Source organism: Psammomys obesus, unplaced genomic scaffold, assembly GCF_907164565.1.
Source record: "Psammomys obesus unplaced genomic scaffold, mPsaObe1.curated_primary_1811, whole genome shotgun sequence".
Lineage (NCBI taxonomy): Eukaryota > Metazoa > Chordata > Mammalia > Rodentia > Muridae > Psammomys > Psammomys obesus.
Genome location: NW_026587216.1, coordinates 47731266 through 47759115, shown reverse-complemented (window position 1 = coordinate 47759115; position 27850 = coordinate 47731266). Strand labels below are relative to the sequence as shown.

Genomic DNA, 27850 nt, shown 5'->3' with positions numbered 1-27850 from the left:
TTTCATCAGGACTGGCTGCATTGTCTTCCTCTGTGGCCTGGTAAGGCTGCTCCTCTCTCAGAGAGGTGATCAAAGATCCAACCACTGAGTTCATGTCAGAGATAGCCCCTATTCCCATTACTAGGAAGCCCACTTGGATACTGAGCTGACATGGGCTACATCTGTGCAGGGGTTCTATGTTATTTCCATGCACTGTCCTGTTTGGAGTATCAGTCTCAGAAAAGACCCCTGTGCCCAGACTTTCTAGTTCTGTTGTTCTCTTTGTGGAGCTCCTGTCCCCTCCAGGTCTTTCTATCTTCCCCTTCTTTCATAAGATTCCCTGCATTCTGCTGAAAGTTTGGCTATGAGTCTAAGCATCAGCTTTGCTACCCTGCTGGGTAGAGTCTTTCAGAGGCCCTCTGTGGTAGGCTCCTGTCCTGTTCCCTGTTTTCTCTCTCTTCCAATGTCCATCCTGTGTGCCTTTCTGAATGAGGATTGATCATCTTACTTAGGGTCCTCCTTCTTGCTTAGCTTCTTTAGGTGTACAGATTTTAGTATATTTATCCTATATTATATGTTTAATATTCACTTATAAGTGAGTGTATATTATGTGTGTCTTTTTGCTTCTGGGATACCTCACCTCTCAGGATGATCTCTTTTAGTTCCCACATTTGCCTGAAAATTTCATGATTTCCTTGTTTTTAATTGCCAAGTAGTATGCTTTTTAATTGTAGAAATTTTTCATATTTGGGGCATTAACCCACTATCAGGTATATGGTTTGTAAATATTTTCTCTATATTGGTAGGATATATTTTTATTTTGTTGATTGTTTTCTTTCTAGTGTAGAAATTTTTAGTATAACAGAAGCTCATGTTTTCTCTCTATTGTAGAACGTATTTAGTATGAGAGAAACACATGTATCTGCCTTTGCTTTTATGTTTGAGGGGTTATAATAAGCTATGATTGTCTGAGAAAGTCATGGAGCTCTCCTGCTCTGAGAAAAGTCGTGGAGCTCTCCTGCTCTGCTTTGCTTCTAATAGTTTCATAGTTTGGATTCTCACATTTGTGTATTCAATCCAGTTACTTGGCTTGTGTGGATGGTGTAAGATAAAGACACACCGGGATTTCGACAGGGTTTGCTCTGAGTAGGTCACATTTGAAAAATAGCCCCTCATCGAATCCACGAACCCCGATGTGATTCCATTTGTTTCTGTTTCACTTGCTTTCATTTCCATGCTACAGTTTTCAGTGTATATGTATTAGGCCTCTTAGTTTTTATTCCATTGGATTCTGTTGTAAGTAGGATCATTCATTTATTCCACAAGTTTATAAAAATGACATCAAAATATGTATGCATTATATAAGATATTTCCCACTCTTTTTTAAAATTTATTTATTTTTTATTAATTACAGTTTATTCACTTTGTATCCCAGCTGTGGTCCCTTCCCTCACCCCCCCAATCCTGCCCTCCTTGCCTCCCTCATCTCCTCCCATGCCTCTCCCCAAGTCCAATGATAGTGGAGGTCCTCTTCCCCTTCCATCTGACCCTAACCTATCAGGTCTCATCAGGACTGGCTGCATTGTCTTCCTCTGTGGCCTAGTAAAGCTGCCCTCCTCCGCTCAGGGGAAGGTGATCAAAGAGCCCACCACTGAGTTCATGTCAGAGACAGTCCATGTTCCCCTTACTAGGGAACCCTCTTGGAGACTGAGTTGCCATGAGCTACATCTGTGTAGGGATTCTAGGTTATCTCCATGCATGGTTATTTCCAACTTTTTTGAGAGTTATTCGTGTCTATGTAATTTATTTCTTCAAATCGCAGAATAATACTTATTGTATTTATTTACTGTAGCTTTCAAAAACATCTATACATCTATTTTAAAATACCTTGGCTATATGAAGCTTCTGATTATTATGAACCTATTTCCTTTAGTTTCTCTTGCACCTGGATATGCATTTTAATTTCTCTTCAATAAAACTGTATGCAGTTTTAAAGTTCATGGTAAATATATAATTAGTGATTAAAAAGCAATATGTTTTTCTGATGTATAATGATATGCATAATCATCAGGAAATATATGTAATTCCTGATCTTTCCTTAAAATTATTTTACCACCTGGGTATGGTGGCATGTACCTTGCATCCAAAAACTGGGAAAGAAAGGGTAGGCAAATCTCTTATGAGTTCAAGGACAGCCTGGTCAACATAGCAAGTTCCAGGTCAGCCAGAGCTACATAGATCCTCTTTTTCTCTTTCTGTCTCTCTCACACAAAACCAACCAACCAACAAACAAAAACCCCAAAACAAATAACAACAAAAACCAAACAACAAAATTACACTTCACTTTCATGCCAAAAATGTGCAAAAAATTAAAAAAAGTTTCAGTTTACTATAACAGTTGATACTGTAACTTATGAAGAAGAATTAAATTGTCTACTTGATAATGAAGTAGACTAATCAAAGAACACTTCTTGGAATGGCATTTTCAGAGAGAATTAAAGAATCTGTGGATCTTTCGTTAATGCTCAAGGCACCATCACATGAAGGACAACCTGGGCAGAATAAAGGGAGAAAGAGGAGAAAACTCTGCTGGGCAAAAGTGGCACATGCCTTCAATCCCAGCACTTGGGGAGGCAGAGGCAGGGGGAGATCACTGTCAGTTCGAAGTCAGCCTGGTCTACAAAGCAAGTCCACGACAGCCAAGGCTACACAGAGAAACCATGTCTTGGAGAAATAAAAAGGAGAAAGCCCACTAGCATAGGTAGGCATGTTCTCTTTCTGCTTCATGGATACCATGACATGAAATCCCCTGTTATGAAGTTCTGTTTCAGCTCAGATCCACTGTAATGGTGCCTACTTATCATGGGGTGAAACTCCTGAAACTATGAGAAAAACAACCCTTTTTTTTCCAGTAGGTTGTCTGATTCAGATATTTTTGAGAGAAATGAAAAGTTTGACAAATTAACATGTAAGTTTCATCCTAACATATGCATCATGAATCTTTCAACATTAGTCACTGTGGTGTTCTGTACCTAAGATTAGTTGGTATCTTAATTTTCCATAAAATTATTTCTATCAAAGCAAATACATAAATCAACTCACATTCTAAATTCATTTCTTTATAAATTTACAGGATTGATTTTAAGCTTTCTAGGGCCATATTTACTTTGTGGGTATGTGTTTCACAATTAGTGGCCCTTCGCATAGACGATTTAAAGAAATCAGTTCTAACAACTAATGAAAAAGAGACCATGATTTGGAAAAAAGCAAGGCAGAGTATGGGATGGTTTGGAGGGAAGAAAGGAAAAGAGGCAATGATGTAATTATATTGTAATATAAAAATATTTAGAAAATTGGTTGGTTAAAATTATATATATATTTTCCTCTACACATGACCCACTTGCTTTGGCTAGTGTATAATTTATGAGATATTTTTATTCTCTTTGCTCTCCATCCCAAGGCTGCTATGTATTGTCTATCAAAAGAATTCTAAGGCTTACGTTTTTCTAGAGAAGACATTGTCTTCTAATGTGTTCAATGACATTTCACTGGCACAGAAGGTCACTGTAGTCTACATTAAACCAGGACTTTGTATCTACTGAAAGGAAAATTTGCCATTAAATAAACCAGTTGTTATGACTAAATTCTGATTCTTTTGCATGAACAATTTCAAGTGATCTATTTTATTCATGAGACTCTTGCTTAATTGTCAAGTTTTATTTATGAGTCTTGTTATTTTCTATTTAGTCTAGGTAGTGGTTATAGCTGACTCATAAATCCATAAAACCCTTCAGTGATCAACTAATTAGCTACTGCACCTGCTTGCTAAATAATTAACATTAATCATTAGTAACAATTATCATTGTACTTATTAAGTTACTTTACTGTTCGGTTCTCTAAAGCAGAAGCTTCCAAACTTTTTTGATTATGATTTCTAGTAAGAATCACATTTTTCATGTCAACCCGGATACATATACACAGACACAGATACAGACACAGACACACACACACACACACACACACACACACACACACACACACACATCTGCTCTGTATTAGATATTCTCTGAAAGTTTCTCATGTATTTTATACTTTTCACTTAAAAGTATGCTAACACCAGAGAGGTGGTACTGGCCTTGGCTGAGCACTGATTAACAGATGTCTTTACTGATGTAAGCCGCCTATCTGTCCACAACCTCTTATTCATGCTCCTGTACATAATCCAAGTTAAACTAATAAGTACACATGCATGCACACTTGCATGCAGACACACAAACATAAACACATGCACACACACGCTCACACTCATACACACACACACACACACACACACACACACACACACACACACACAGCCTGAAACTAGAAGAACTGTTAGGAAGAGGAAAGGGATCAATGGGAGCGGGAAGAGGATAATCAAGGGTATTGAGAAGTGTGAATATGGTTAAAGTACATTACATACTCTCATGAAATGATACCACAGTGACACTCATTATTATGTACAATTAACATATGCTTATGAAAACTTAGGAAAATGCTCGCTTATGAAAATTCTTATACCAAAACTTAAAATTAAGAAGAACGAATGAAAGTCTCTTCTAACATTAGAACTCACTCGTTTCCTTCACCATTATAGACCCACTTAGTTGTGCCAATTCCTTCATAGTCTGAAGCCCAATAATAAACACAGGCATTGACATGCAGAAGAAACAGCAAGTAGCCAGTTGTTCGGATGACCCTGTCAGAGAGAGTAAGTGCAGAGTAAGGGCTGACATTGTGTCTGGAACGCAGCTGATTCCAACACTTTCTTTTTCTCTGTCTCCAGTGAGCCCTCTTGCTTTAGAGTTGCCAAGTGTCAACTTTCATTTGTGCAGTAGAAAGCGAAGGTGACATCACATGTTGTCTGGCTGCAGAGTCTCGAATGGGCTTGGCAGAGTGTGAAAAAAGTCTTCATTTCCTTGCACAGATGGTGTGCGTCAACTCCATGAAAGACATGCCTCAAGGGTCACTTCTTCAATTCGAATCCCATACAATATGCCACACTGATTTACCTGGATAGCTAAAAGGCTCACAGGACTTCATGCTGTGATGAACTGTGACTGAAGGTCTCCGTGCTCAGGAAGTTCAGAGTGGCAAGTGAGTGAAATTTAGACTAGGCGTAAATTGTCTTGAGGGACGGAGAGCTGACTTGCAAGTGTGCTTATCTTTCATTGTTTAAGCTGTAACATGTTAGGTCCTTTCTCTCACTAAGACTTCCTTACTTTAATCTGACTTGAAATAGCCCAATTTGCTTAGGAACATACACTTATTTTTATATATCAAAATAAGAAATGACTCGTGTTTTTGAGCATTGTTTCCTAAGTGCCCTCTAAAATGTTCTGTCATAAGTTTCTTTTCTTTCTCCAAATTTACCGTTGAAACTCACCTGTAGACATATGCTTTGTCCATTATAGACTCCAGGTGATGATTAAACTCAAAGAATGAAGTGAACTGTATAAGAAATAAACACAAGAAATCCAAAAGTAACTTAACTGTATGTTTATTTAGATAAAACTGTATAACAGAGGTTACTGTAAATTATTTTATTCATGCTTTTTAAAACCCATGTCATATTTAACGGTATTTTCCTCTAGCTAGAATTTTAACATGGTGTCAAATTTATAGAGCTTATTGCTCTATTTTATTTCTATCCTTTGGATACAGACCTGTTTGTGATGTATGTTGAAAATCAATAATGGGTTTCTTTCTAATACATATATTCAAATTTTGTTTTGCAAAGTTTGAAATCATACTCCCACAATATAAACAAAAGAAGAAAAATATATTGTTAACAGTAACTTTATTTTTAGGGAAGAGGTAGAAAATCTGTAACAGTTTTCAAAATGTAAAGTCCACTAAGCCTTTGCAGAGCGTTGTCATGTTCTGTGTCAGCTGAAGTGCAATGGTTTCGTGTTGTCTAATCCAAAGAGAGTTGCTGCGTCCCTTAAGGTTCTTTCTTAAATGTGGCAGGTGAGTACAAAGGGAAACTTCCTCAGCTTGAGGGAAAATGAAACCATGACTTTTTCGGGGAAATGAATGGATCTATGGATCTAGAAACAGTGCTGAGTGAGGTAACTCAGGCCCAGAGTGACAAATGCTGTGTGCGTTCTATTCCCTTCTCAGTTTTGTCTGAGCTCTCACATCCTGAGGAACTCCTACCCCGACCTCTTCTCCCTCCTTCATTTCTGTAGGAAATAAGGCATGGAATAAGACTATTGAATCACCATGAATCCCAGAACTAAATGCCAGCCCATCCTATTGCTAATGTGGCTCTGAAAAAAAAATCTTCTACTTGGTACCTGGCTCCTTATGTACAAAGCACCATAATAAAAAGTAGCCTCTGAAAGGAGTGTGTGCAGGTATGTATTGATATACCAAATGTGCTTGGAAAGTGAAGATCTGATCTAATGGACAGGGGTCCTCAGTGACTATTTCCTAAATATCCCCCAATTTACATGTTACTGCTGTACCTTTGGATTAGAAATAAGATATGTAATAATAATAACTCTTAAGCTAGTAATATACACCAATTATTTTCCCCAAATTCCTGAAAATATTTCTCAAAAGCTCATTCTGTGTTAATTGCATTTTTTTTTTTTGATAACTTGATTTTTGGGTTTTTACTAGAAGTTTGCTCAAAGGACAATGTTTTAAAACTAATTGTATTTATAGAGAAAATTTGTGTTCATAGCATTTTTTTTCATTTATAACCAACCTGGAGACAGGTACATGATAATATTTACCCTAGAGAATTGTCTATTCAAATAGCACCTTTATAAATAACTGAAAGATAGGACTCTGCAGCTAGGAAAGAAATCAGTGTTGACTCAGGTAATATGCTATATTAAAATGCTGGTTGTAGACTGCTCTCTAACATGCATTCGAGATGGGGTATAAAAGTGAGCATTCATAAGATGTTATTAAAAAGCTATGTGAACTCCCAAATCCACAAGAATCTGAGTCTTTTTATAAATCAGTTATTTTTGAACAGGTGTTTCCTGAAACTTTCCCATGAGATTTTCAGTTTGACGAGATGGTGGTCAGATGCTATACTGATTGGAACTTTGTGTTCTGCTTCAGTTACACTCATATTCCAGAATCCCAGCAGCAGTCTCTAGAATTTTCTTGGGCATATGGGAATACAGGGCAAATAATCTGGAGTAAGATAAGTAACGCCTATGTCATCAATGTGAAAGGACAGGTTTTCCTACTGTGTTGCTTCTCATCTTCCTCACTGAGAACATGAAATTGTTGGTAGGAATAAAATAGATATTGGAAGCAAAGTTTTAGCAGAGTGTGTGCATTCTCAGTTAGTCATAGCAACGGCTGCTATTGTAGGATTTATTACTGTTGCTAGGTTATGCTAGAAAGATAATCATGTTGTTTTTCTTGCATGCAAAGAAGATAAGCAATTAAAAATTGATAAAATTTTGAGTTCTTTTTAAGGAGGTTGTCTTTTGAAGTACGTTATCATTAGTATCTTTTTAAAAATTACTATTTATTTATTTTTGTTTTTTTAAAGTATGTGTGTATGGTGTTTTGCATGCGTGCATGTCTGCATCACATATGATGTTCTCAGATGAGAGAAAAGAGCACATGTCCCCAGGAAATGGAGTTACATACCATTGTTAGCTGGCCTGTGGATTCTGAGAATTGAAACTTTGCAAGAGCAGTCAGAATCTTTACTATCTTTACTACTGCTATTTTTAAAGATATACGTAAAAATTCACTCAGATTTGCCTCTAATTTCTATAAGTAATGAAACACAGCTGAGTTTATGAAATATGTATTAGAATATTTTTGAATAGGTACTATATAAAAGTATTCCAAATTCAATATTAAATATATACCTTCAAAATTTTGTCTTTCTTCATACCTTTGTTCATCCAGATTTTCCTTTTCATATTAGGGAACTGATTTAATTAGCTTTATGAAAAACATTTATAATATTTAGCAATTTACTTAAATTTATTAAATTGACATTGTTTCTGGTTTACATAAGTTAGTTTTGTTCTGTAAAGTATTGTCTTTCTAGTTTTTTTCTTAGCAATTTAGCTTGAACTTCTTTCCATATCAGTACAAAAACTCTCACTGTCTTTTCCAAGCAAACTGTCACGTAGATGTGTCTTACGGCCTTAGAGGATTAACTGCTTTGCGTGTGCGCGTGTTTTGACAGAATCTAAGGCTGTAGGCCAGCCTAGTCTGAAGATTCATATGTAGTCCATACTTGCTTCAAACTCATGGAAATCCTCAGCCTCCCAAGTGCCACCACATCTTGATGACCATTTTGGTTGTAGTCAAAGATGTAAAATTATACTTGCATTGTTTCTATTATTATAGAATCTTAAGTAAATAAAAACCTAGAGGTGACCCTACAGACCCCTCTGATTTTATAGCCTTATATTTTAGACATTCAGGGACCCTCTGATAAAACAGGTTGCAGAGAAAAAATATGAAAATTATAAACATTTATTTGTAATTCTAGTTGTCTTTAGAAGCACAAAAGCACTCGTCTTTTGGGTTACAAAAAAATACCTGTTGTAGAACCAAAAAATCTGGGCAAAGGGGTCTTTTCTGAGACTGATACTCCAATCAATGACCATGCATGGAGATAGCCTAGAACCCCTGCACAGATGTAGCCCATGGCAGCTCAATATATGAGCCGATTTCCTAGTAAGGGGAGCAGAGACTGTCTCTGACATGAACTCAGTGGCTGGCTCTTTGATCACCTCCCCCTGAGAGGGGAGCAGTCTTACCAGGCCACAGAAGAAGACAAGGCAGCCAGTCCTGATGAGCCCTGATAGGCTAGGGTCAGATGGAAGGGGAAGAGGACCTCACCCATCAGTGGACTGGGGGAGGGTCATAGGAGGAGATGAGGGAGGAAGGGTGAGATTGGGAGGGGTTTAGTGAGGGGGCTATAGCTGGGATACAAAGTGAATACACTGTAATTAATAAAAATAAATTAATTTAAAAATACTTGTAAGATAGACTAGAAAGAATTAGTTATTTCCATCACTAGAAGCAGTGGTATTTTTCTATCATCCATTAAAAAAATTCATGTACTGATAAAGACAGAGAAATGAGGAGTATTCAGAAAAATTTGAGTACTGTTAGTTTTATGATATCTAAACTTGCTTCAAGGTTTTCATAAGAAAAGGAAAAGGCACCTGAATACATTTTTTTTTTTACCTTTAATATCCGGTTCATTCTAAATATTGGATTAAATCCAAAGAAGATGCAGAGAACTTCAAACGGCATTAGAGATGCTACATCCATCTGTTGAAAGAGCAAATATAATATATTCACCTTTATGTGGAGTTTGTGTACTTCCCTGTGCTTGGAGTTGAATCCATACCTGCCGATATATGTGCAAGCCACTTTTCTGACGCTGTGAGAAAACACCCTGAAGTGGCGTAAAGATGAAGAACTTCATTTTAGCAAATGGACGTAGGGGTTCCAGTCCGCCACAGCGGGGAGGAGAAAGCCTCAGTAGGGAAGACATGCTCTTAATGGCTGAGCTGTCTCTCTAGTCCCTTGTGCTTTCTTGACTGTCATTAAAACTGTTATTCCATAGTTGTTTTCATTACATGTTATACAGCCTATCAAGAAATACTTTAAAATTCTAAACTATCCTGAGAAGAAGAGAAGTTAAGAACATATCGTGAGGCCACACATATGAGGTAGAAAGTTGAGGAAAGTGAGTAGCAATCTCAAAGCCGACATCTGTTGAACAGAAATGAAAATTAATTAGCCAGATTAGTTACTATAAGTAAATGACTCTTTAAGGGTGTTGGCTTAGAAATTATACATATCATTCCTAATTATACACTGATTCTCATACTAAGTTGAGATATGTATAGGACATTTACTAAAATATTAAACAAGGAAGCAGGAATATAGAGTTGTTGACTTGCCTAGAACCCATGGTTTGCACCTCAAATGATAATGATAATTTTATTTCCTTTCTTCCCATCTGCTCAACTCATCACTGGATCATTAGTTATTTGCAGTCTTTATTCAATCATTATTCATTTACAGTTTTAACTTTCCTTTGTGGATTTGTGTAGACATAGATATTTTATTTCTCACTGAATTGTAGGAAATTGAATTAATCATGGATTGACTTTAAATTCTGTACCTCGGACTATGTAAAACATTTTAGTATAGAAACAGTAAGATATTATTTCAAATGTTTTAAGATATTATTTCAGAAGTCCTAAGTAATTGTACTCTCAGGCTTGTGAGATGGCGCAACAGATAATGGTTTGTTTGTGTTTTTTTTCTTTCACATTTTAATATTTCCTGCACCCAGGAGTGTATTACAAAATCAGATCATAAGTATCAATTCCTTTAGCCACATAATACCATTGTGGCATCTGAACACTGTGGTAACTCCTATCTGGATCCTGTTTTATACCCAAACTATTCTCTTCTTGCCCCTGACAAGACCTAGCCGTGGGCAGCACTGAAGAATGATTCCTTGTGGTGCAGGTAAAGATTATTGCCACCAAATCTGAGGCCCTGACTTTGAGCCACGTGATAGATGAAAGGAGAGCACTGAATCCTCTTAGTTCTCCTCCACACAGAATCTTGGTGTGTATATGTATGCATACACTAACCAAAAAGAAATAAATGTAATAAAATTAACTATTCTGCAATACTTTAAGACAGGCAGCCCTGTGTTAAGGGAATTCAAAAGAAGTGACTACAATTAAATCAATGTTTCATATAAGCATAAATGGATTTTACATATATCCAATTTCAACAAATCACTCAGTGTTCTGTGGATTTTACAAAGGATACCCTTCATGTTTTTACAATTTACTAAAGCAGTATAGATCTGCTATGAATGTTAAAGTGAAAAAAGTTTGGAAATTAAAAAAAAAAACAGATGGGATTCGAGTCATTTTATATTGTAATTTGTGACCTATAGTTTGATTTGTGTATATGTGTGTGTGTGTGTGTGTGTGTGAGAGAGAGAGAGAGAGAGAGAGAGAGAGAGAGAGAGAGAGAGAGGTAGTGACTGCTGGCAACACATTTCCTAGAACACTTTGAAGAACTAAATTACTGTCCTAGGGGAGGCTGGAGTCATGAAATGGCTTTAGGCAACCTTAGGTGATCCAGTCTCCACCTATTTTTTCAGTTTGAAGACAGATTAAGAGAGAACTATAGGACATAAGACCATGTTTTTAATCTGAAAAAGAAAGATGCTGTGTCATCTAAACAACGGCTACTTTCAATTTGTTTACTTTGCTTACATAAAGGACAGTTAGGAATAGAAATAACTTTGCTGACTTGATACCGCCACACCACATGATTGGAAACTAGAGATCTGTAGAAAATAAAAGGTACGCCCTTTTCCCCCTAACTGCAGTTTAACTTGGAATTTCCTTAACTGGGCTTCTGAGTATTTACATCCCCATTTGCAGGGGGATGAATGTGGTATGAAGCATGGAGGGTCACATTTCAGGACTACTTACTGATGTTAAAAAACACAATCAGGTCTGCGTGAAGCTTGTTACAAGAAGGTGACATGTTTGTAAAGATGACACTGACAGTGAAAATAGTTCTGCTTAAACGGCTGTAGACCTGTTTGTGAGTCGCCTACCTGAAATTTTGTAGAAGTCCTGTAGTGTCTCTTCAGCTCATTTGAATCTACCTGCAATACATTTATATTTTGATTAGGTTTAGCAAATTTTATTTATTAGTCTTTACTTTTAATAGTTATAGTTATTTCTCTCTATGACTTTTCTTCAAATATAGCCTGTTATTATGCTCCAGACTTTTCTGTTTTAAAAAACACACAGCTGTTCATGTGCTTTTTCCTTTTTATTCATTTCACTTATTTATTTTTAGCTAAAAATTTTTATATAGTATATTTTGACTGTATTCTTTTCTCTCCCCCAATTCCTAGATCCTTCCCACCTCCCTACATAACCAATTTCATGTTCTTTCTCCCTAAAAAAAGACCAAGATATTAGAAGCAAAACATGAAAATCCAAACAAACAAGAAAAAATCAGTAAGACAAAACCAAATCAAGGCAAATCAAAAGTACACACACACACACACACACACACACACACACACACACACACACCAGAAACACGGAATCAGTTTTGTTTCCTGTTTTGTTACTGTCCTCCTGTTTAACATAGAAGTTACAGAAGAGTCAGCTCTATTGCTTTACTTCACATTCTCTTCTCATATCCATCGCTAACATACAAGAGTTTGGTCATAATTTGTCCTCCTACTTCTTTTATACCAACAAAACTAACAGTGCAAAGGCCATATAGGAGCCCTCCCACACTTAACATCTGTTTTATGGAATTCAGGATATTTTAAAAAATGATACATACATTTCTTCGGTCTTTTCAAATTTTTTTTATATTAATTACAGTTTATTCACTTTGTATCCCAGCTGTAGCCTCCTCCCTCACTCCCTCCCAATTCCACCCTCCCTCCTTCATCTCCTCCCATATCCCTCTCCAAGTCCACTGATAAGGGAGGTCCTCCTCTCCTTTCATCTGACCCTAGCCTATCATGTCTCATCAGGACTGGCTGCATTGTCTTCCTCTGTGGACTAGTTAGGCTGCTCCCCCTCAGGAAGAGGCGAACAAAGAGCCAGCCACTGAGTCCATGTCAGAGACAGTCCCTGTTCCCCTTACTAGGGAACCTGCTTAGATACTGAGCTGCCATGGGCTACATCTGTGCAGGGGTTCTAGGGGTTCAAGGTTATCTCAATGCATAGACCCCTGGGTCCAGATTTTTTTGGTTCTGTTGCTCTTTTTGTGGAGCTCCTGTCCCCTCCAGGTCTTTCTATCACAGGTTCACTGCACTCTGCCCAAAAGTCTGGCTATGAGCCTTAGCATCTCCTTTGATACCCTCCTGGGTAGAGTCTTTTTATTTATCATTATGTACATAGTTATGTGTGTGTGTGGGGGGGTGTCATAGGACAGCTTTGTGTTGTTAGTTCTCCCCTTTCATCTTTACTTGGGTTTGAGGGTCAAATCAGAGCACCAGGCTTGGGCAGCAAATGTCTTTTACTCTTGAGCCATCTCACCATTCCCTTGGATATTTTATTTAAAACGAGTCCATCTGGTTAAACTGTAATCTTCTTGAGGAGTGGACTGACTTTTACAACTGAGTAAACTAGTACCTATAACATTCTAAGATCTTAGTAAATACTGAGTGCACAGCGAGGTTGAGGAATGAGGAGAGGGATAAGAATTTTGTGGTATTTGGCATTTTCTGAAATACTTTTTGTTTTTAAGACTTTCTCTTACAAGGATGCAGAAATGCCGCTCTTGGTTTACCTACATGAGTTGCATAAGGTTCAGCATTTTTTGGTGGGGAGACCCATTTGCTGCCCATTTAAGATGCAGTACGCCTCAAAAATTTGTTATGTTCCCTTCTCATTATATTTACTTCTTGAAAAGTATCATCCATGTTTGTGGTTTCAAAAGCACCATACCAAATCTCTCCCACTTCACTGAATGTCACATCCAGGAGCTGTATTGAGTAAAGCTGACTTCATTGTTCTCTTACCTTCCCAAGCCTAATTGTGAGCTCCTGGAATTATACATCCTCCAACATACCCATCCATGCAGGTTGGTCAGCCTCGCCACCCTCTCCCTGCAGCCCTGGGCCCTCAATTAACCATAGCCAAGTTCTACAGATTCTTTCTTCTGAACGGTCTCCTGTTCAGGCTTTCTCTCGGCAGTGGTCTCCTGCCTTAAGTGGTGCTCCTTCTTACTAATTGCACAATGGCAGGTAGTGGTCTCCCTAAATCAGAGTGCCCAATCCATATTTACATCAAATTCTGACTCTACATGATTTTCATAGAACAAAAACAAAACCCTCACATTTCCTTTTATAGGTCACTAGGCTCTGTTTTCTCTGTCTCACTAACATGTTGAAGTTTCTTATCCTTCTCTCTCTCTCACAGCCCCTCAAATGTGCCCGTTTCTCACTTGCGTGCCTTTGTTGCGGTTGTTCCTGGGTCCCAGATCAATCTTTCTGTATGGCAAAGGTCGGGTATAGGTAGTAACAACGATCCATTAGGACTCGATGACCCATGTCAATTCAATGTAGAAGCTCACCATACTTAATTCTGTTTGTTTCTTTTTAATGCCCGAGCTCTGTAAAATGCTTGGCACACATCTTTGAGCTTTGCTTTCTCAGTTCTTGACAGTGTCTGATCTCAGTCAGTGCTTGATCTATATCATGAGAGTAGAAAGCGTTCTAATACTAACAGTGAGACCCCAAAGAATCAATTCTAGCAATATAGCATATTTTAAGCATGTATATGTTTCAGTTACATGTAGGAAGAACTTTCTGATAAACTCTTAATGTAAGTGTTAGAACTGGGGCGTATGGAAGCAGCCTCGTCGTCTACTAATGCCATTTATCTTCTAACCATCCATGCTTTTTAACATGGAAGTTTTAACTGTCTCCAAGTACTGTTCAGGATCTGTCAGTTGGGGCTTGGTAGAGGGCCAATTTGATGAAGTGCCTGCCACACAAGCATGAAAACCCGAGTTTGGTGGTCACATTAGCATGTATCTATAGAGTCAGTGCTATGTGTGGCTCTGGGTAGAGATGGGCAAGACCCTAAAGCTCAGTGCTAGCCAGGATGGCTAAATCTATGAACTTTCTGTTTAGTGAGAGACTCTGTCTCACGAAATAAAGGTGGACAGAAACTGCGGAAAGACATCTGACCTTACCTTGGGCCTCCATGGACAGATACATACAAACGGGCACGCACACACACATACACACACACACATGTATAGACATAGATATACATGTGCACACACAGAGACAAACACAGATACACACATATAAACATGTGCACACACACATGCACACACATATAGACCCACAGGTACACAGATACAGATACACACATGCACACACACACACACGGACATGCATACACATTTCACAAATACCAAATCCCTTCCCCCAATATTCTAGTCAACTCAGTTCCTAGTCCCTCTGCCCCTGTTATGGTTATATTTTTTAACCACATACACATGTTGAATTTTACAGAAATATATTGAAATATATGCAAGATATGGTCGTTTAATGATTTGTACTATGAAAAAACACAGATTATCGAGCCACAGGTAGGCCTAGACAGGTTTCGTTGGTAGTCTTATAAGTTTTATGTTAAGAAAGATTGAGTAAAATCTGTCAGCTCCATCAAAGCTCTGATACAGACAGACAGACACAATTCAAGTGCTGCTAAGTTAAAATATTACATTCTCCTATAACCAGGGTTTATTTTCCCCCACGTTTACACGTTTCCTCTCAAAGTTGACGATTCTGTGATTGAATAAATGTAAACACAACTAAAAATTCTTGATTAAAAGAAAGTGGCATTTAGGAATTTTAAAATCCCTGTTCTTTTGAGCACTAAATAAGTTTGGCACCATTAGACTTGCAGGGATCAGTATGTTTACCAGTGACAATTAGGCACCTTTAAGAGGCCACCTTATTTCATTCCTTCTCTCTTTCAAACCTGCTTATTATGCAGCTGGCATTTCTTCAGGAGAGGCTTACTTTAGGAAGGGGATGCTAATTACACCGAAATCCTGCCCTAACAGATAGCTGTAGAAGGTGCTCCATTTAATTATTAGTATATTTACTCATTGTTTACCTCCTCTGATCAACAATTCTTCAATTTCATACAGAACAAAGGGAAGCACTTAAACAAGAATATCACATGAGATTGCAATTAAAGAATTACACAAAGTAAGAAAATCCTTGAGCCAGCTTTATGATACGTTCCCTCCTACAACCATGTCTTGAATATGTTTGAATTCCAAGGCTAGATAGGAGAATGGATAGAACACTGATCCCTCCATTCAGGAACTTACTGTCAGGTAAGAAAGACAGCTAAAGAGATAGAAAGGACATGGTGAATGCGTGGATGTTTATTCATTGAATAAAGACAGCTAAACAGACAGGAAGGAAATGTAAATGTGTGGATGTTTATTCATTGAATAAAGACAGATAAACAGGCAGGAAGGAAATGGTGAATGCGTGAATGTTTATTCATTGAATTTATCAGACAATTTACTTCTTTCAGCCATATTTTGGGGTATGTGTATATATGTCATCGTATGTAATCTTTATTATAGATTTATAAAATAAAAATGATCTTCACTTTTGACTCTGGTCTGTTTTTTTTTTTTTGTTTTTTTTTTTAGTGTTAGCCTGTACTTTATTTATCAAAATTAAATAAAAGAAATACCTAGAGTACAAAGAAATGAGTAGCTAATTTCTTTCAGGTCACTTTTATAACCAGTAGTTGTGAGGGATGAGTGCCACAAGCAGTTTCCTCTAATAGAGGACCTAACGGATAAAGCTGTTAGTTGGCACCAGACGTTTCCATAGCTCCTTTGTGACTGTGGATTGTTATCAATCAGAGGTCGTAGCTGTGTCTCATTACCCTGCACCCAGTGCTCAGCCTGTGACCTTTGTCAGCAGTGAAGGGCACATCACTAAGACTAACACCAGAGGTTGATTCCAGAGTCCACACGGTGGAAGGCTAGAACCAGCTCCCGCCACCTTCTCCTTTCACCTGCACACGTCCACAGGCACCCATCAGCACACGCATTGAATATGTGTATAAATAAAAGTACATCCACCGCCAACTTGGTTTCTGCTACATATAAGAGAGTTTCTATAATGAGGCATTTTTGTTGGTGTTTGGACCTCCATGTAGCACCATTTTTTTTTGTTTGTTTGTTAAAAAATACTGTAGAGCACATGTAAAACCTCCTGGTTTCTTTGTTTGCACCTCAATCTGTTTTTCCTAAGAGGCTGGCAGAATTACTGTTGCCATGTTCAAGCCCTGGTGCAGCATGTATTATCTAAATACAACGTGTGTCTAAAGGTAGGTGGATATGTTCGCCTACCATATATAGGCATTTAAATATTTGTTGAGTAGATGAATGCACACATTTGGGGTATAACTTAAAAATTGCATAGAGACCAACATAGTGAGACCTTCATGTTGGGAGCTCAGTGTACATAGACTTTATTCCAAGTGTAATCAACTTTCAAAGGCTAACATTACCTATTCTAAATTAAAGGAACCATTAAACGTCTTTTGAACAAACAAAGCAATTAGTTCCTGCTCTGTATTTGTAGCTCATGGTAATGCATTTTAAATAGAGCTCATTGAGTGTGTTTTATTGATTATTTTTCATGGTTTTAACACTCTATTGTGTGCAAAGATCTCTTAGGAAATAAAAGTCTCCTTTTAGTGATTTTGTCATTTTCTCTTTGTCAAACATTGATTTTGTGCATCTAGTGGAGGCTGAAGTTAGTGGAGTTCTTTTTTTCTTTTTTGGTGTTGTTTACTTCTTATTTGTACACCACCATCATCATCCATCCAGCTGCCAGTGAGCTTCAGGGTTGAGGTTTGAGTAAACTTACATTCTAAAATGGGCATTGGGAATATTATGAATAGACACTTGTTACTGTTTCTGATATAATTGCCTTTAGGCCTTTTCTCAATGAAAAAAAAATATAGGGCACATGTCCGAGAGAATAAAATTTTAAAAATAAGAATTAATAAATTTACTCTTTCTTGGCAGTTGACTATTCATACTATGATCTTGGAGAGCACATTTCATGCAATCCTTTCAGGAACTTGTGACAAGGGAGTAACAGGAGACATCTGGGGAAACCCCTTTTTTTCTGGCTAACTCAGAATGTCCTTAAAAACAGACATTTACCACTTACGTGTATGTTCTTGAAAATACATTTTTCTTTGTTATTTTTCCTTGCTGAGATTGACTATGACATTCCAAACCGAGGAATAAATTTAGAAGAATATACTTTCTCAAAGGTAAGAATTTTGGCGTTTGAAGTAGGCCACTGCACGTGAGTGGGAAGGGATGAATTTGGGAAATAAGCAGTTTGGAAGATCTCTATTCCAAAATAAGACAACCACGGACTCATGATAGGCACATGGAAAGGCACGTGGTTTCTTCCCTGGGGCTGGGCTCCTGAAGGAGATTCCAAAGCCTCCATGTTTTGCAGAGCTTTTCACTAGCATAATTTGCAGTGGTGGAAATCTCTGCAATACCAAACATTAGCTACATGCTGTCAGACACTAGAAATAAAACACGGTTGGGTATTTTGCATTTTAATATTGTTTAATTGTACAGTTTGAATATGCATGTGCTTAGCAGCTGCCCGTAAGCATAGTGCAGTGAAGTTAGTTATTAAAAGGCTGAGGGCATGGCTGCCTTCATCCTACTGTGTCTGTCCACTCTCCATCCTATAAATGTCAAGTGTGTTTTCCCTTGCCATCCTTACCTCATCTCCCCTTGTTCTGTTGCATGCTCTTCTCTTTTCACTTATTAACTTTAGCCTTTCGCAGTTTTAATAATCGTTGAATTCTGTGGATCCTAACAGCACTTTAACTCCCCACTTCTCTCTAGTTTTCTTCTTTTTCTCTTAGTTGATCTAACACTAATCTCTATTCTTTCAACATTTTCCTCCCGTCTCTAGCTTTATCTTAATACATACTACACTACCCCTCTTCCGCTATCTCCCAATAGTTACTGAAGATAAAGAGATAACTGTTTTAAGCCAGATGTCAGGACATTTGCGTAATGGGGCCATCTAGCACTTGCTGCTGCTGCAGTGAAGAGTGCGCACTCACAGGTCCAGGGCCCTGCGTCGGATGCTTTGAGCAAATGGGTCTAATTTAGCTACTGGACTACATTCTTACTGCACTGGAGATGAACAGTACTTCAACTCTATCACAGCCTAGTATCATTTGAACATTAAAACCCTTCAACTGGAAGAAAACAGCTAACAAAATTCCAACCAAGAAAATAACCCCAGATTCATACATCCCAATCTAGAAGTGTATGTATAAACAACGGAATAAATACGAGTCCTAGTAAATAATTCTACAGAAGAGGATTCCGATGAAAAGGAATTAGATAAAATTTCAGACAAAAATTAAAAACGATAATCATAAAAGTGCTCACTTAAATCAAAGGTATGAATTAATTTTAAGAGAATACAAAGAAATAGCTGAAAAAATAAGAGAATCAATATAGGATATTAAAGAACTCAGTAAACTTATTATTATTGTTGTTATTATTTAGAAATGTAAAACTCCGTTAGTCATATGGAAACCCAGTAGAAGGCTTTACCAGTAGAGTGGATCAAGTGGAAGACTGAGTATCAAGGAGAGATGACAAGCTAGATGAATTGTAATATTCAGACATTGATGAAGTTCTATCCACAGAGAGAGAGTCAAACATTAAATGAAACAATCTTGAAACCCTAGTCCACTTAGACATTGTTCAGATTTCAACCACTTTCTACAAAACCCACTTACGATAATTTCTCCTCTTTGTATGAATTGGAGTCTTGGTTGGATCAATAATATATCACCAAGGTAGATGATATCACATATGATGTCGGCAATAATCCAGTAGTGCTTGTTGTCTGGTGTCTGGTACGGGAAGACGAGGCGTACTGGGAGCAGCCAACAGTTCCAGTTATAGGCAATGGTGACAAGCAGGAGCCACAGGAGGTAGACCCGATCTAGCAAAACAGAGCCCAAGTCATCCCCACAGAGCCACACAAGCATTCCAAGATGTTTCTTTCTTAGTTTGATCAAACTGAGGCACTATCTTTGTGTGTATTTGTGGTGTGATTGTGTGGGCACACTTGCTTGTGAACACACAAAAGGGTGTGTGCCCTGGCGTGAAGGGAACAGAGGCTAACGCTGGGGCTAACACTCTTTCACCATAGTTTTGGAGATACAGTCTCTCAGTTCTTACTGGCTAGAATGACCAGCTAGCAAAATCTGGAGATCCATCTGCCTTCTTCCACTCAGTTGACAGGATGATGTATGCACTACCAAGACCAGCTTTGCAGGGGTGCTGGGGATCCAGATTCAGGTCCTAGTGGTTAAGTGGTAGGCATTTCATAGACTGAGGCATCTGCCCAACCTTTATTCTTTGGAGATAAACAGTTTTCAGTAAGAACTTCTAGTAACTATTCAACAGAACTCTCTGTCTTGAGTAGAAGGTGTTGTGCCATACACAAAGAAGGAGAATCATAGTATTACTTTTTTTTTTCCCTCAAAAGTGGACAGTGTCTTTTTTGTCTTTTGGCTAAAATGAGGGAGGTAAATTCACTCTTTGGATTCAGGATAATGGAATCCTGGAAAATTTAGATGTGTCATTGCCAAGGTATTCTTGAAACAAAGGATCTTTAGTCCCCAGTAATTAAGGCCTGCCCATAGCAAGTTGGAGAAAGGCTTCATTCTGCAAAAAGAGAGTTGGCTTTGAATGCGAGGAGGGAGAACCAGTTACCTGAGGCAACCAGTGTCCCTTCACATGCTGCTTTTCTTTGCTCTGAAGGGTTTAGGAGAGAATTTGTTTGATTAATTAACTTAGTGAAGCCATGAAAGAGGGTACTATCTACTATCTATATCTATCTATCTATCTATCTATCTATCTATCTATCTATCTATCTCTATCTATCTATCTATACACACATATATTTCATATATTTGTACATATACATACATATATGCATATATAATATAGAAAATATAGAAATAATATACAAACTGCATAAAAATTATATGTAATATAATATTACATAATAATATATAATGATGTATATATAATATATACATATGTACATAGTACATACACACATACATACACATAAATATCTGTGTGTATGTGTGTGTGTGTGTGTGTGTGTGTGTCTGTCTGTCTGTCTGTGTGTGTCTACATATTGCCAAGTTCCTTGAAGCTTTCTTTTAAAAGGTTATTTGGGTCAGGAAAAAGCTCTAGCCTGGTTTTTAAATCAGGCAGGGTATTTTATCTCTTGTCTTCAGCAGATAAAGGAAAACAAACCTTTTTCAGACCACATAGTTTAAATTATACTTTCAAGATAGATCACAATATGGAAAAACTGAAGCTGTCTCCACACGTCTGGGTCAAAGGGGTTCTGGTGACTGCTGCCCATCTGGTGGGATCCCCTTCAATGGTACCTGAGTGTGCATCTATGCTTCTCGGAAGTCTCACTCTTCTTAGGTACTCTTTAGCAGGTGCCCTCTGGAGTTGGCAGGACCATGTGTCATGGTGGGGTTCTTTTAGCTTAGAATTGTCCGCTTGTGTTGGTGATATATCTGTAGACTTTACTTCATAGTAAAAAAAAGTGCATTTTTAGAAGGTTAACATAGGTTAGCTTGATGAGTAAAACATTTCGTTTTGATGAAATTAAAATATTTGAAAATTTTCCCCTCTCCACATAAGCAAAGCAAAACCGTCATGTTTAAACAAATGACCTTTATTTTTCTGTATGTATTATAAATCATAATGTTGTACTTCCTAAATATATGCAACAAATAACATACAACAATGGTGTATATATAAAAACTGAATAAAATTAATTAAAACATCGAAAGCCAGAAAATAGCAGTTTCAAATTCACAAGGCATCAAAGGTCAGAAGTCTACTGTTCCATAGGGTTTACTTTAAAGTTACATTTTCATACATACATACTCTTTGAGTTAGGAGTAAACAAATTTCAAAATGTGCTTATCAAACTATGATTTATTTCAGTCTTATCTCTTCAAACATTAACTACCGTATAATGCATAGTATGCTTTGAAAAGTTTCCCTCTATCCCATTTCATTATAATTAGACTTAAGTAATTTTTTCTGTCAAGCAGTCATTTTTCTTCTTTCTCTTTTTAAATGCCAACAAGCATCAATCATATTATGTATTATTGTTGTGATCTGGTGTTCTTGTTATTTTTCATACCCACATTTTGTAATTACTAAGAATGTTGATAATTGTTCCTTTCCCTGTTAATCATGCTTGTATTTATGTAATATGAATTTTGTATTACTTGGGTATTGTTTAAGGTTAACAGCAGAACTCACAGCAGGTGCTGCTGGTAGCTTCTGCACATAGTCATCCTAGAGACCACCTCGGTGGGTTCCTTATGTGAGAACATTAGCTACTGAGCTTTCTCCCTAGAGTCTTTGTTTCTTGGAATAACTTTATTTTTCAGCTAGATCCAGCCTGGGGAGTGGTGGTCACACCAGTGCACCTTTTTCTTTGTCTCTCGCTACTCTGAGATTTCTGAATCACTTTAAAAAAATAAACTGGTGTAATTTATCTAAAATTAGTGTCTCAGGATCCGCTTTTCTGGGTCCTAAGCTGAATAATTGGCCAAACACAGGTTTTTCTCATAACTTTCCTCTTGCTCGTACTTTGAGGGAATCATGCTTACCACTATGGGAGCTAGCTTCGGGTGAGGAGGTATTTTCTCCCTCTGTCAGCGTTCTCTTGTAGAGAGCAGTCCTTTCCCGCATTCTTGACACAAGCTTGTGTAGGTGGGCGTCAGCGTATTCATTTATAATTGAGGTTGCAGGCATTTTGCTCTTAAAGCTAAACAAGAAGAAAAAAATGGTGATAGGTGCCTGAGAAGATACATACAGTTTTTTTTCCCCTTATGCATTCAAGATTCTTATTTTCTCCTCTTTGCAATTGAATAACACAATGAAAACCCTAAAATAAAATGAAAATAGCTCTGATGTAACATAGACTGCCATTGAAAACTTTGATGGCAGGTACTCTCTTCAGCAGAACATATGCTATTGAAAAAATTACAGTTCTCCAAACAGCAAATGGTCCCTTCTTGACATGGTCCATTCTTAGGACCATGATTCTATCATTAAACTCTGTCACTACAAGCAAAGTTGCTATGGCAGGCAGGATCTAAGGTGACATCATGACTTCAAAAGCCTGGGAATGATGAATATGTGGGCTTTGCTCCACTCAGCACCAGGTATATGGCATGATTTACTTCAAGATAGGAACATAGTACAGCAATCTGATATAACCATGGGAACCTTCTGAAGCAAGTTTCTCTAGCTGGCAATAGTACAGAAAGTCAGAATTTGGAAGTCTAGGGGAAGGTTACTGCATAGAAATTCTCCAGCCATTGATGGATTTTGAAGAAGAAGGAAGAGGTTACTGATAAAAATTTCAGGTCCACCCCCAGGCTGACAGTGACTTCTGAACAGCCCATAATAAGAAAACAGGATTTTTATCCCATAACTACAAGGACCCGAGTTTTTACAATAACATGAATGAGTTTGAGAGTAGATTCTTCTCCAAAACCTCCTCATGAGGCCCTTGCCTGCATTGGTTGACACGCTGATTTCAGCCTCGTAAGACTTTCTGCAGAGAATATAGCCACACTCCCAGGCTTCTGATCCAGAAAACCTAGACAGGTGATGGTGTAAGCCTCTGAGTGTGTGGTAATTTATCATATAACAAGACAAAAGCAATTCAGGTGACATCTTTTCAGTAACTTCCGTTCTGAGAAAACAGAAGCATACCAGTACAGTGTGTAAGTTGTAAGCTGTAAATATCTGCTTATGTTCCCGCCTCCTCTGCTGTGAGGCAATGGGCATCACATTGCAGTTAGGACACCTAGGCAGCCTACTTGACAAATCTCCATCTCCTACATGCTCCATGAATGTATATAACCCTGAAGACTTCTAAGATCCTCAGATCATTAGTTTTTTTCCTTCCTTCCTTCTTTCCTTTCCCCCTACCCCCTAAATCCTTCTGTGTTTTTAGAATTTAACTTTTAATTGATTTTTTTTTTGTGAACTTCACATCATGTACCCCAGTCCCACTCCTCTCCTCATCCTTTCATACCCACCCTCAGTTCTTGCAACTTTCCCGTCAAATGAAGATAAATAAATAAATCTTGTTGTGGATGCTGTAGTTTGGCAGGCACACTGTGTTGTAATGGAAGTTTTACCTCCTTTAAAAACTCAGTTGTGTTATGTAAACATGCTTTTGTTTTAATCCCAAGTGTAGGATTTTAGTTTGGGCTTCCGTTTGTCCACAGCTGGTAATAGCCTGTCTCATGCAGCACAGAGAAGGGCATGGTTTAGGACTCTGAGGGACGTAAATAGGAGAGAGGCAGTTTGGAGAGACCAGAGACACTTCGTGGCACAGTGGCTTGGAGGAGAGAGACAGAGGAGAGTACTTGCTGCTTTTGCTGTTGACGGAGAATTTGTAGAACCCTAAAAGAACTCATGGACTCTAAATAGCCAGGAGAAGTAAAGGAGTCTCTGGCCTCCTCTCCCATACCTTTCTCTCGCCTACCGAGGGTTGGGGGGCTGGAAGGACAAGGCTTTAAGGAACCCCAAATAAAGCCGAGTTTAAAAACATGTCCCACAGTATATCCTTTTGGTCACACTTCTTAGCTTGCAGGTGTTCATTGCAATGAGCCATCGCTCTGGTTCCAGTCCTCTGGCTTCTGATACATTGCGAATACTGTCTTCTCCCTAGGACCACTCTTGGGTATCTTGTTGCCCTGTATCATGGAGATCTTGCAGCTTTGGATCTGTAGGACTGGCCTCTTCATGTGCTCCAACTGTTCACCGATGGGGTAGATGTTGGGGTATGCTAACCCAAAATACTGGGTCTGTGTAGGAAGCTGGCTCTGGCATGATAGGCAAACTGAGATGGGGGATGAAGCCAGGGACTGATCATTCAGCAGACTTTACTTTGAGGAAACAAAACCTAAGTCTCTGGGGCTGGAGAAAACTCCCTGGGGCTGGTAAAAAACACTCTGGGACTGGTGGAAAAACTCTTCTCTTCAGGGCTGGATAAAAAGGAGAAAAATCACACACACGCAAACACACATTGTGGATAAAGCAACAGTTACATTCTATTTTTCTTTAAGTGAATAATTACAATGAATATGCATTAAAAATGTTCCCCAATACCCTCACATGACCATGTATTTTACAAAATATGGGTGAAAAACAAGTTATTCCCAAGAACCTGCATGCATTCACATCTAAACAACTTGTTATAGATTAACAAAGGGTAAGCAAGCAAGATAATGTTGTCAGCTAGTTTCTTACTGGCAAGCTGAACTTGGCTGTTACAAAACATGGATCAATCATTTTATTATTTATCTTAAATATCTTATTTAAAAAATCCTAAAAGAATCACACACCTAAACATATATATATATAAAAAACCTTTAAATCTTCGGAGTGAATACCCATTTACTACCAGTTTTTCATTAAACCATATCAGGAAGCTGAGGGCAAAAATATGTATAGAAAAATCACCAGCCCAGCTTCAGCAAGAAAGGCATGCCAGCTAATACTGGTTGGGCTGTCATTGTTTTTCTTCCCTGACTTCAAAGAATCTTTGGCTCAACTTCTAAGTACTATAAACTATTCCCCAATATATTCTAGGGCGAAGCCACTAGCAAAAACATCTTAACCTAACTTTTCTCAGAGGCTACATTTCTCAATTCTTTCTAAGGGTGGTGGTCATTGTTAACCATCTACATCTCTAAGTTCTTTCTGAGAGTGGTGGTTCAATCATTAACCTGTTTCAGCAGCAATACTTGGACCCATCACTGTTCTGTAAGTGCCAATGACACTGCCCAGGGAGGGGCTGGAAGCCCTTTAGAGGTTCCTACAACTTACAGATTAGGAGGGATATGACTTCCAGACTTTCTACGAGCCTGTGAGGGCCATTTTCAAACCACCACAGAAGCATTAAGGCTTAAGGCAGATGTTTGTCTGTAGTGGGAACATGAGAAAAAACTGAGGTTTTATTTTGGTCTATGTATTCAGTTCAAAGTGTCCACAGGATCTTGAATAATAAGGCCATGTTTGTATTACCCAGGAGGCATTAAAAATATAGTTCTCAAGGCAAGAAGTTGATGGTCATAAGTTCAAGAATATCTGAGGCAACTTATGTAGACGGCATCGTTATAGGCTATACAATCTCAAAGTCAAGGGCAGTGTGTTTCCTTTATTCCCTAGAAGACTGAGGACAAGAAAGATTTTTAATGATCACTTATTCAACAAAACTGCTATTTCTTGTCTTTTGTTTGACCTTATTTGGTTAACTTCAACACTTTAAAAATCTATTAAAAGCAAAGTCGAGTGTTATTGGGTGATTAATTATAAAGTCAGGTACTTAAGTTTTCAAAATGTCTGATTCAAGCCCCAAGATTTGAGGAGAATATTTTTTGCTTTCCTGAATATCTATGAGCCTTAACTGACTATAAAATTGCCACATAATTATAATTTTACTTTTTTCATCAACTTCTTGATTATAATTCATTACTTTAATTCAATCGGCTATATATTCATAATTTAAAATTGAAGAAATGACATTTGTTTCAGGGTTTGCAGTTGCCTTTGCTTTCCGGGTAGTAGATCATAACATGACCTGGATGGGTAAGATATAGGCCTTACAGTATTAAAATATGGGAAATAGATAATTTGAAAAGTGAGATAGAAAATAAAAACTCAGGATACTGTTGTGTTGTATTTAAGAAGGGCTGGGGAGATGGCTCAGATGTTAAGAGTACTTGTTGCTTCCCAGAGGACCAGATTTGGGTAGCTCACCACCATCTGTAGCTTCAACTTCAGGAAATTTGAGACTTTCTTCTAGCCTCTGAGTGCCTGATGGCACAGGTACACACTCTTACTTACACACACACACATCTACACAGGAGTAAAAGAAAATCTTTAAAAAGTTCTCTAGTTTAAGGTTGCTCTTGTAACTTAACTCTGAAGAATGAGTAAAGATATATTTTTTCAGATTTTATTTTGTTTCATTTATTTATTTAACTTTTAACACTTAGAATTGTGCATGCTTATGGGGTACGCTCATGACTCAATGTCTGTATATAATTTGTAATGATTAAAATAAGCTTTATAATTCCTTAAACACTTCTAATTTCATCTGTTCAGAATTTTAAAACTTCTAGTTATTTATAACAATCTTAATAAATTGCTGTGAGCTATAGTTGTCCTGCTGTGTATAGTTCATTAGAACTTGTTTATCCTAAGTCTAGGGATCTGTTTCCAGTTTCTGTTTATCCATGTGTCCCTTATCCAATGATCATTTTCTACTTCTGTAAGATTAATTCCTTGAATCTCCACTTGAGTGGGAACATGTAGCATTAATCCTATGTACTTCACTTATTTTATTCACCATTATATTTTTCTGTTTATCTATGTTGTCACAAATGGAAGTATTTAGTTTTAACTGGCAGAATAATGTCCCATGGTATATCCATGTATATACGTGCGTCTATATATTATATACATATATCACATTTTGTTTAAGATGACCAGTTTTATGGGGAGATAAAATAAGTAGATGCTATCCTAGGTAAATTCTTTTAAAAAATGTTTATCTATTTCTTATGTACACAGTGTTCTGTGTGCATATATGCCTGCACGCCAGAAGAGGGCATCAGATCTCATTATAGATGGTTGTGAGGTACCATGTAGTGGGGAGTTGAACTCAGGACCTCTGGGAGAACAGCCAGAGCTCCTAACCACCTCGCCAATCCCTCAGATAAGTTCCTAAAGGAGATATTTAAATTAGATTTGAGAGGATGAACACCACTTCATTATATAAAGAGTAAATGAAGAAAATAGCACTTCCAAACATTATTGTGGTCTTGTAGAGTGGAATAAAGGTTTCAACCAGGCTCGCAAATTATAGAGAACTGAAAGGTCCATAGACCTGTGTGGGAAACCATAGCCGAATTCTAAGGAGAGAAGACATCAGCTGTTTTAGAAAATGTGCTTGAAATAAAAGTACTGCTTGATGAGAGTACATGTGATGACAGGAGCAGAAGTTGGAGGAATGTGTCTTCAAACCAAGAAACACCATGGATTGCCAGTATGCACTCACATGTACACACACACACACACACACACACACACACACACACACACACACACA

At 37.8% G+C, this 27850-nt stretch overlaps 1 protein-coding gene across 1 annotated transcript in view; it reads right to left on the bottom strand.

Moving 5' to 3' along the window:
• Window positions 1-27850, bottom strand: part of Cngb3 (cyclic nucleotide gated channel subunit beta 3) — a 178026-nt gene that overhangs the window by 78957 nt on the left and 71219 nt on the right. The window contains 7 exon segments of the mRNA XM_055603202.1: window positions 4595-4717; window positions 5405-5469; window positions 9208-9294; window positions 11627-11677; window positions 19395-19603; window positions 21072-21221; window positions 22323-22480. Coding sequence (XP_055459177.1) covers window positions 4595-4717; window positions 5405-5469; window positions 9208-9294; window positions 11627-11677; window positions 19395-19603; window positions 21072-21221; window positions 22323-22480 — 843 coding nt within the window.